We start from the raw sequence: 10,783 nt of genomic DNA, 5'->3' as shown, positions 1-10,783 counted from the left end.
TGACAGCCAGCTGTCACATGGACAAACACTGCACAAATCAGAGTGGGGATTACAGATGCTTGTCTATACAAGGAAATTAATTTGGGTTAAAATAGGGTGTGAAAAGGAGCACCTTATTCCAAATCCACAAAGCTAATTTGTCATAAAATATTCTTATTCCAGAATAAAAGCATCCACACAGGGAGTTAATCAGGAACAGCTATTCTGGAATAACTCTCTGTGTAGACAAGCTCTTCCTCATGAAAAATACCATGGGAGCTTTGATGTCCATGTGGAGTGGAGGTCCTTGGTTTTGAAGGCCTCACCCTACAGCTTTACCCTACTGGATTTATCTATCATCAGGGCCCTACCAAATTCAAGGCCATGAAAAACGCGTCACAGATCGTGAGATCTGGTGTCCCCACGTGAAATCTGGTCTTTTGTGTGCTTTTACCCTGTACTATACAGATTTCACAGCGGACACCAGCATTTCTCTAACTGGGGGTCCTGACCCAAAAGGGAGTTGCAGGAGGGTCACAAAGTTATTTTAGGGGGGTTGCAGTACTGCCACCCTTGCCTCTGCGCTGCCTTCAGATCTGGCTGGCTATAGAGCAGTGGATGCGAGCGGGGCGCCCAGCTCTGAAGGCAGCGCCCTGCCAGCAGCAGTGCAGAAGGCAGGGTGGCAAAACCCCATCAGGCCACCCTGACTTCTGTGCTGCTGCTGGCAGCAGCTCTGCCTTCAGAGCTGGGCTCCTGGCCAGCAGCCGCCGCTCTCCGGCTGCCCAGCTCTGAATGCCACAACCCCCCCCCCCCCCCCACACACACACAATAACCCACAACTCCTTTTTGGGTCAGGACCCCTACAATTACACCACCATGAAATTTCAGATTTAAATAGCCGAAATCATGAAATTTACCATTCTTTAAACCCTACAACCGTGGAATTGACCAGAATGGACCCTGAATTTGGTAGGGCCCTACCTAGCATGGCTGCAGGGCGGTGCTGACCCAGGGCCTGCAGGCGACCCAGGGGCTGCAGGCCACCTAGGAGTTTCACCCCCGAGTCAGCCGTCCCCTCCAGTCAGGCTGGCCAGGAGCCCTGGTCTCTAATCCCCGGACTCTGCCCCTCGACTGGAAGGAGAAATGGGTCCCAGGGATGCTGTAGCCCACCCGGGGGCTCCCCCCTCGCTGGAAATGGAACCCAGGAGTCCTGGGTCTGCTGCTCTGATCCTCTGGGCAGGTGCCCCTCCCAGGGAAGGGGAGGAACCCAGGAGTCCGAGCTTTTCCTGCTTCTACCAGCTCATGCCCACCCCTTGCCCAGCTGTGGGGCAGTGGGGGGCGAGGGGGGGACCTGACCGACGTCCCAGCGATTGGCTCGGTTGTGGGCGGGACTGGTTTGGTGGAATCGGGCCCAGCGATTGGCTCGCGGGGCGCGGTGATTGGCAGGAGCCGGCGCTAGGAGGGAGTCGCGGGCGCCGCGGGCGGGGCCCAGCGCTCGGAGTCGGAGAGTCTCGCTCGCGCCGTTCCCCGCCAGGTACGGGGGGGGCTCGTGCCTCTGACCCCCCCCCCTCCCGGCCTCGGCTCTCGTGCCTCTGACCCCCCTCCCAACAGCCCCTATCTCCCTCAACCCCCCCCCCAGCCCCTCGTGCCTCTGACCCCCCCCACATCCCCATCTCCCCCAGACCCCCCCAACAGCCCCGCGTGCCTCTGACCCCCCCCACAGCCCCTATCTCCCTCAACCCCCCCAGCCCCTCGTGCCTCTGACCCCCCCCACATCCCCATCTCCCCCAGACCCCCCCAACAGCCCTGCGTGCCTCTGACCCCCCCACAGCCCCTATCTCCCCCAGACCCCCCTAACAGCCCCGCGTGCCTCTGACCCCCCCACAGCCCCTATCTCCCCCAGACCTCCCCCCCAGCCCCTCGTGCCTCTGACCCCCCCCACAGCCCCTATCTCCCTCAACCCCCCCAGCCCCTCGTGCCTCTGACCCCCCCCACATCCCCATCTCCCCCAGACCCCCCCCAACAGCCCCGCGTGCCTCTGACCCCCCCACAGCCCCTATCTCCCTCAACCCCCCCAGCCCCTCGTGCCTCTGACCCCCCCCACATCCCCATCTCCCCCAGACCCCCCCCAACAGCCCTGCGTGCCTCTGACCCCCCCACAGCCCCTATCTCCCCCAGACCCCCCTAACAGCCCCGCGTGCCTCTGACCCCCCCACAGCTCCTATCTCTCCCAGACCTCCCCCACAGCCCCTCGTGCCTCTGGACCCCCCCACAGCCCCTATCTCCCCCAGACGCCCCCCAACAGCCCCTCGTGCCTCTGGACCCCCCCCACAGCCCCTATCTCCCCCAGATGCCCCCCAACAGCCCCTCGTGCCTCTGGACCCCCCCCCGGCCTCGGCTCTCGTGCCTCTGACCCCCCCAACAGCCACTATCTCCCTCAACCCCCCCCCAGCCCCTCGTGCCTCTGACCCCCCCCCACATCCCCATCTCCCCCAGACCCCCCCCACAGCTCCTCGTGCCTCTGGACCCCCCCACAGCCCCTGTCTCCCCCAGACGCCCTCCAACAGCCCCTCGTGCCTCTGGACCCCCCCAGACCCTTCCCACAGTCCCTCGTGCCTCTGGACCCCCCCCCAACAGTCCCTATCTCCCCAGACCCCCCCCAACAGCCCCTCGTGCCTCTGACCCCCCCAACAGCCACTATCTCCCCTAGAGCCCCCCCAACAGCCCCTCATGCCTCCCCACAGCCCCATCTCCCCCAGACCCTCCCCACAGCCCCTCGTGCCTGTGACCCCCCCGCAACGGCCCCTCGTGCCTCTGACCCCCCCAACAGCCCTAGCTCCCCCAGACCCCCCCACAGCCCCTCCTGCCTCTGACCCCCCCAACAGTCCCTATCTCCCCCAGACACCCCCCCCAGCCCCTCGTGCCTCTGACCCTCCCCCACAGACTTGGCCCTCCTGCCTCTGACCCCTCCCCAACAGTCCCTATCTCCCCCAGACATGCCCCCCCAACAACCCCTCCTGCCTCTGACCCTCCCCCACAGCCTTGGCCCTCATGCCTCTGACCCCCCTCCCAACAGCCCCTCGTGCCTCTGACCCTCCCCCACGGCCTTGGCCCTTATGCCTCTGATCCCCCCGCAACAGCCCCTCGTGCCTCTGACCCCCCAACAGTCCCTATCTCCCCCAGACACCCCCCCACAGCCCCTTGTGCCTCTGACCCCCCCCACGGCCTTGGCCCTTGTGCCTCTGACCACCCCCAACAGTCCCTTGTGCCTCTGACCCCCCCTAACAGCCCCTATCTCCCCCAGACCCCTCCCCAACAACCCCTCGTGCCTCTGACTCCCCTCAACAGCCCCCGTCTCCATATCTCCCCCAGATCCACCCCAACAACCTCCCGGCCCTCGTGCTTCTGACCCCCTCCCAACAGCCCCTCGTGCTTCTGACCCCCTCCCAACAGCCCCTCGTGCCTCTGACCCTCTTCCACAGCCTTGGCCCTCTTGCCTCTGACCCCCCCAACACAGCCCTATCTCCCCCAGATGCCGGGGCCCTCCTGCCTCTGAACCCCCCTCCCCCCAACAGCCCCTCGTGCATCTGACCTCCCACCATGGCCTCGGCCCTCCTGATTCTGACCCTCCCCAACAGCCCCCTCCCCTTGGGTCTCCTGCCTCTGACCCCCCCCAACAGCCCCAGCCCCCATCTCCCCAGCCCCCAACCCTCCTGCCTCTGACCCCCCTCAACAGCACCCCAACTCCCCTGCCCTGGACCCCTCCATGTCTGCCCACCTCCCTCAGTGCTCCCACTGTGTCCCCTGTCTCTTCTGCCTCAGACCCTCCAATATTCCTCCCCTGGCCCACAATCCCTCGAGGCTGAGATGCTGCCTGTCATGCCTCAGGCTCCTGGGGATCGCTAGGTGTTGCGTAGGAAGGGGCTGTGTGCCCTACCCCTCATACAGGGACCTCCTCCCAATGCTAACATGGTCCCTTCTGGGGACCCCTGGCCTTTTGGGATCCCAGCCTCTGTCCTTCTCTGCTGCTCGCTCCCTTTGGGAGGATGGGCAAGGCTTGCTGAAGGGCAGCAGAGTTTTCAGTCCCCCACCTTCTCCTCCTGCTGCCTCTCCTTTCTGGGGGTGCTCCCATCCACCTTGTACCCTGAAGCGACCATTTGGTCACTGCTGCTCACAGCTTCGGAGACAGTGTTCACCCCCTCAAAGAGCAGCTTTGGGGACCTGCTTTAATATCCCCCTCCCAATGAAACCACCCTGCTCATCCTCTTACTTACTGGATCTGATTTGGGCATGGGGATTTCAGACTGCCAGTTCCCCTGGGCTTGTACACAGCACCTGGAGTTTTCCAACCCTTCTCCCTCGTTTTCTCTCCTCTCTCCATTTCCTTCTGTCTAGTTCTGTAATGGGTGTCCATTAGCACAGGGCACCAAAGTTTCTTTCACCCCAGCTAGCCTCAGTTCAGTCGTCCTTGTGGTAAGGAGCCTGGGCAAAAATCCCTGGAATTATTCCTTGCACTCTGTGATGACTGCAGAGTTCTTACTCTGCGTCTCAGAGTAGGTGACTGGTGCACTGCTGGGCACCTTCCTTCAAAAGTTATTTTTCCTCCCTTGGTATCCTGCTGTTAATTGATTTAACTCGTTAGACTGACCTCACACTTGGTAAAGCAACTGCCCATCCTTTCATGTATTTATACCTGCTCCTGTATTTTCACTCCATGCATTCGATGAAGTGGGTTCTAGCCCATGAAAGCTTATGCCCAAATAAATTTGTTAGTCTCTAAGGTGCCACAAGGACTCCTTGTGGTTATTTTAGAAATATTTGAGAGATGCTGAAATGTTGGGGAGATCAAAGGAGTGTTGTATTTTCTTATCCCTCTTTTTCTTGTCCATCTTCCATGTTATGTGGCTTTACAACACGACATCTGATTTAATCATCGTTCCGAGACAACTGCTTAAGACTGAATTGCCCATTTAGATTACTGGAACTGGAGCATTGTTATGACTCTGTGTCATTTACTCCACATGAAGTGAAGCCTAGTGACTCTGCCATTAGAGGGAGGAGCGAGCTATCTGTGCTAGCAGCTAAAGATCTGTAGTGTGAGGAGGGGGTTATTTTGCTATAAATGTTGTGTGGGGTTGCAAGTGAAGGGTTCAGTGTTTCTTCTTTGGTGTTTGTCTTCCAGAATGCCCAAGTCCAAGGAGCTTGTGGAAACAACCACTTCAGACAGTGGATCTGATGCTGAGAATGAAAAGGTATCGGTATACAGTAGTTGGGGAATGAGTCTGACTTTGCTTCCACATATCGGGTATTCCCCTCCTATACATACACCCCTCCAGTGGAAAAAAAGGAGCAATGTTCTAGGTGCTTTAGTTAATCCTCTAAGGGCACGCAAATAATAACCTGAATTTCAGGGTACTCACTTAGTGGGCATCATTGTCATGAGTGAACTCTGGGGTGAATGTCAGCAACTAAGTGTCCTTCCCATGTCACACCACTGTGCAAGTTAGGGTGCTTGTTGGCACTGAGGCAAACCCTATGCTTACAACAAGTGGATCATTTTTTTGCATCCATGCCAAGCAGAAGAGGCTTTGGGGGTTTTCTAATGTTACTTGAAAAGTCACAGCAGGTGAAGGGAGAGCAGTTTCCATCCTTGCTTTCCGGATCTGGATGGCGTTCAGCCTTGTAGAGCCATGTAAAGGCTATATCATAATGCAGTGAGTGACGGTTGCACAAACAACTTTAATTCTAGCACTTCCTAAATTTTGAGGGCTTGACTTTACAGCCTGAATGTTCCTTTAGTGTAGTTTTTAATGTAATTATTCATAGTTTTGTCCCACTCTACTGGCTGCAGTCTAGTTTTAAGAGGTTGCAGACACGTTTAGCCCAAGCACTGCTGGTTGCTAGTGTAGTTAACAGTAGAGTGCCATGTTAGTATTATTGCAGTTTGTATGTCTTGCTGAAGAGGCTGAGTGACTTATCAGATCCCATCTGATGAAATGTATGTAAGTCCCATCATTTGAACTATCTAGAAGCCCCATAGACTTGAGAACTAGATTAATCACAAGGGGAAGGGGGACCTGTCCAATTGTGACCTCTTCTTTACAGAAAAGAAAAAAGGAGATGCCGTCCAAGCCAGAGAAAAGGCCAAAAACTGAGGCCAAAACTTCCAAGGTGGCAACCAAAAGTCAAGGGCAGGACAGTGAAGAGGAGGGCATGTTCCAGGTATTGGTGGGAGGGGAGAGGATCTGGTATTACAAACAAATCTACCTCTGTCACTTCCTTCAAATCCCCCCGCCACATGCACACACAAATTTCTATTTGTTAATTTTCTAGCCAAATCGGAATTCTTTCCTGGTTTCTTGCATAGGTTTGTCCTTTCTCTCTCCAGTTAAATACAATTTGTGTCGACCCAATGGAGTTTTAAGTAATGAGATGAAGTAATATGGATGATATTCATGTATATGAAGCTGGTTGCAGCGTTCCTCAACTCAAATCCAGACCTTTCTTTAACTGTGGTTTAATATCTTTGCAGATTGGGAAGATGCGCTATGTCCGAGTGTCCTGCTTTAAGGGGAAAGTCCTTGTGGATATCCGAGAATTCTACATAGATAAGGAGGGGGACACTAAACCTGGGAGAAAAGGTAACCAGACATCTCCACTAGGTGGCAGTAATGCATCATATCCATCTCCTTTCCAATACAATTAAAATCATGAATGAGTCTAGGGCAGTCTTGTATCCAGGAGTTGGAAACTTTACATTATTCTTTTTAAATAACTGACTTCAGCAACTTCTGAAAGTCTCCAATATTCCCACTGCCATTTGATGCTGGAAAGTGAGCTGCGTGGCCCCATGATGGGCTATTAATGAAAGAGCAACCAGCACAGTGACCTTAGTCTATGAAGCTTGGCTCCCTGCCCATTTCTGAAGGGGGACTTCAACTGAGGAAGGACATGAACAGTAGGTAAACTGAATGTCAGATAAAAGACAGGAGATGGAACATGATCGAAGATGGGGTTATTCTGATAGCCAGCATAAGGCTCCACTATGCAGGGATGTAGTACCTTAATTTGACCAGACTTCACCCTTCCTGCTCCCTTTTTCTCCCATCCAACTATTTCTCTTATAAACAGCACCTCTGTGGGTGTAAAATAAGACAGGCCAAAGGAAAGTAGAAAATTGTAACTCGCACATTGCTATCCAGCGTTTGGCTATTGACAGACAAAACTAAATATATATTGAAGCAGCATACATTGGCACATGGGCCTGTTAGAACTCTGGGGTTGTAAAGTGTAACATGCATTCACCCTAATCTTTCAACAGTGGAAGTGCAGTCAGCAGGGACTGCAGGATCCCAGAATATGATATTCCATCTCAATCTGAACGGAAACTGGAATTCTATAATCCCTCCAGGCTATACCTCCATATTAAAGCCAGGATGACTGCAATGTGCCACATAAGGTGCATATCTGAGGCTCCTGGCAAGTTGCCCAGTGTGACCCTCAGTGGAACAGAGTTCGGGTAGCCCTTTATTAAAGAGCCATGCGGTCCTTGGAATAACATGATCTGACGTAATTTTTATATGACACAAAGGAAAGAGGAAAACAGCACAGCAAGTAATTTAAAGGCTGCTGTGGAACAGGGGCATCATTCACTCCAGAACTTCTCTCCCACTACTGAGTTAATGTTCGTTCATGGCCCTTTACGTTGCAACTTTCCGGCTGACAGTGATTTGCTTAGTTGACTCACTTGACTCTAAGTTCCCAGGCCACGTCTGTAAGTTATTCCCCTCTTCTGCCCTATGTGTTGGGGTATTCAGCAGAGAATCAGTTACATGAAATTTCCCAGGAACCGTTCAGTTCTCATTATTGATTTTGTGTCTGTGCAGATGAATTTCTTTCAGCTTGATTTGCCCCTCGAACACTAAGCATGGTTTACCCTCCAGAAATTAATTTCCTTCAAAGAAGTTACCACTGTACATAAGTCACTTAAAGCAAACAGCTTATCCTATAATGAAAGGCAGGAACAGATCCCTTTGAAACCTTTCTGTGCCAGTCTAGGGGGAGTGGGAGACAGAAGGGGGATTAAACTCTTTTGGCACATGTGGGAAACTTGCCCAGAATACAATATCTGATGAGGTTCAACAAGGACAAGTGCAGAGTCCTGCACTTAGGACGGAAGAATCCAATGCACCCCTACAGACTAGGGACCGAATGGCTAGGCAGCAGTTCTGCAGAGAAGGACCTAGGGGTGACAGTGGACGAGAAGCTGGATATGAGTCAACAGTGTGCCCTTGTTGCCAAGAAGGCCAATGGCATTTTTGGGTGTATAAGTAGGGGCATTTCCAGCAGATCGAGGGACGTGATCGTTCCCCTCTATTCGACATTGGTGAGGCCTCATCTGGAGTACTGTGTCCAGTTTTGGGCCCCACACTACAAGAAGGATGTGGAGAAATTGGAGAGAGTCCAGCGAAGGGCAACAAAAATGATTAGGGGACTGGAACACATGAGTTATGAGGAGAAGCTGAGGGAACTGAGATTGTTTAGTCTACGGAAGAGAAGAATGAGGGAGGATTTGATAGCTGCTTTTAACTACCTGAAAGGTGGATCCAAAGAGGATGGATCTAGACTATTCTCAGTGATAGCAGATGACAGGACAAGGAGTAATGGTCTCAAGTTGCAGTGGGAGAGGTTTAGGTTGGATATTAGGAAAAACTTTTTTACTAGGAGGGTGGTGAAACACTGGAATGCGTTACCTAGGGAGGTGGTGGAATCCCCTTCCTTAGAAGTTTTTAAGGTCAGGCTTGACAAAGCCCTGGCTGGGATGATTTAGTTGGGATTGGCCCTGCTCTGGGCAGGGGGTTGGACTAGATGGCCTCCAGAGGTCCCTTCCAACTCTGTTATTCTATGATTCTAAGACAGAAGATCTGTTCATCTGCTACTTAGAACTTGGGTCTGTAGAGGAATGTTCATATGAATGCGGTCTCTTCTTTTTCGATGTACTGTCTCTAGCCACTGATGTTTGTCTAAAACTTAATAAAATTTGTGACTAAGTGTCAGGACATGTTACTTTTGGTTTTGCTCAAGAAACAAGTGGACAGCATCTGGGAGGAACCAAGTTGGCATGCCCATTACCATGTTTCTTTTCCATGGAAAAGGCCAGTTACATCAAGTTGGCTTTTTCTCTGCAGGTGGCTTAGCTCCTGCCTAAGGAGCTAAAAAGAAGCCAATTCCTCCAAGTTTAAGCCATCATAGTGAATGTTAGCGGTAGATTTTGTAATTGAAATTATAGTTGCTGGGATGGGAGTTTGCATTACCCATTTGGCCAGCACAAAGGACGGTACTCTAATTGCTGGACTGGGAGTGAGGGCTCCTAGGGTTTATTTACAGCTTTGCTATGACCTTGGACCATTTAGCAGTTTCCTCCTCTTTACTTCCTTTTCCCCATCTGTAAAATGTGGGATACCGTCTCACAGGAGCATTAAAGCTTTCCATATTTCTATAGTACTAGAGGAGGACCACAGAAGCACACATTTCATATTTGCTAGAGTGTTAACATGGAGACGCTTTGCTTAAAAGGCTGCCTCAGTTTCTGTTCTGGGATCTGATTCAGATCATAAATTTCCCTTCTATAACTGCCCTTATGGAGCCACCTTGGCTGTGGAACTTGCTGATTATGCTATGCCTGGCTCTGCAGGCATGTCTCTGTAATCCTTCTCCTTTGCTGTTTCCAGGGATTGCCCTATCTGCCGAACAGTGGAACCACTTGAAGGAGATCATTCCAGACATTGATGCTGCAGTCAAGAAATTCTAAGATGTTGTTTATTTAAAATCCTGTATTTTTCCTTTTTTTTTCTTTTCTTAATTGCTATTCTGCATTGGATCCTATCCAAGGGAAAGGTTCATTTGTTTTTAGATTGTGATAATGCTCAAGGGGCTAGAGATTGCTTTAAGGTTTTAAAATATAATGTGGAACAAATTCATGAACCTAGATTCAGTTTTGCTAAAAGAACCTTTAGCATCTTCAGCCCCTGCCTGTCCCTAAATCTTTGTATAGCGAGTGATCCCATCAGTGATCTGCTGTATGTAAGAGTCTGACTTCTAACTGGCATTTCCTGAGCTAAATGGCTATTGACTATCATGCAGAGCTGTCTAGCCGCTCCACATCTGTTGCGATCTTCCACTTGGCTGAATATTTAGTAAGGAGTTTAGTCCAGCTACCTGCTTGCCATGCTTCCACCTCATCTAGGCTCTGGAAACTCTGCATACAGCATTCTGGCTATTTCAAGTAGCTTTTGTGTTTGGAGCTCTTCCTGTCTCTCCCTCCCCGCCCCCCCTTGAAGAAGGGGATTGCAGCACTTCAGCAGGGAAAATAGCATGTAGAGGATGAATATGCCCAATAAATTTGTTTGCATTACAACAAAAAAAAAAGTGTAGTCTTCCCTGTTGGTGGTAACTTAACTCCCTGTTTTGTCCTCCCTGCTTTGTGTACTGGTGTCAGATTTCCTTCTACAGGGAAAATAAGTGGTTGAGCAGTGGCCCTGCCTTAAAGTGTAACCTCTCTTTCTTTTAAACGCAAAAAAACCAACAACTTTTTTGCTCTATAGAATTGATGAGATACCTGTCTTGGCAGAATATAATAAATCGTGCAGGCCACAGGAGGCCCTCAACTAGATCATATATTCTGTCAGAGGGGCAGTAATTACTTAATAAGCGTACAGATTACTAAAGAGGGAAATTAAAAGCCTAAGAAGGGAGAACCTTCCTTCCTCTTGTGGAGGAAAATCACAGTAAAACTACCTGGGCC

General features: G+C 51.6%; 1 protein-coding gene across 1 annotated transcript; it reads left to right on the top strand.

Annotated features, from left to right (window-relative positions):
• Positions 1-1,468: 1,468 nt before the first annotated feature.
• On the top strand, positions 1,469-10,337 carry LOC144257412 (activated RNA polymerase II transcriptional coactivator p15-like). Its single transcript, XM_077805359.1, has 5 exons — positions 1,469-1,513; positions 5,162-5,231; positions 6,085-6,201; positions 6,512-6,620; positions 9,711-10,337. The coding sequence occupies exons 2-5, from the start codon at positions 5,163-5,165 to the stop codon at positions 9,788-9,790; spliced, it is 375 nt and encodes a 124-aa protein (XP_077661485.1). The 5' UTR covers positions 1,469-1,513; position 5,162; the 3' UTR covers positions 9,791-10,337.
• The last annotated feature ends 446 nt before the right edge of the window (positions 10,338-10,783 follow it).

Source organism: Eretmochelys imbricata, chromosome 25 (assembly GCF_965152235.1).
Source record: "Eretmochelys imbricata isolate rEreImb1 chromosome 25, rEreImb1.hap1, whole genome shotgun sequence".
NCBI classification, from domain to species: Eukaryota; Metazoa; Chordata; order Testudines; family Cheloniidae; genus Eretmochelys; species Eretmochelys imbricata.
This window is presented reverse-complemented; position numbering and strand designations above follow the sequence as displayed.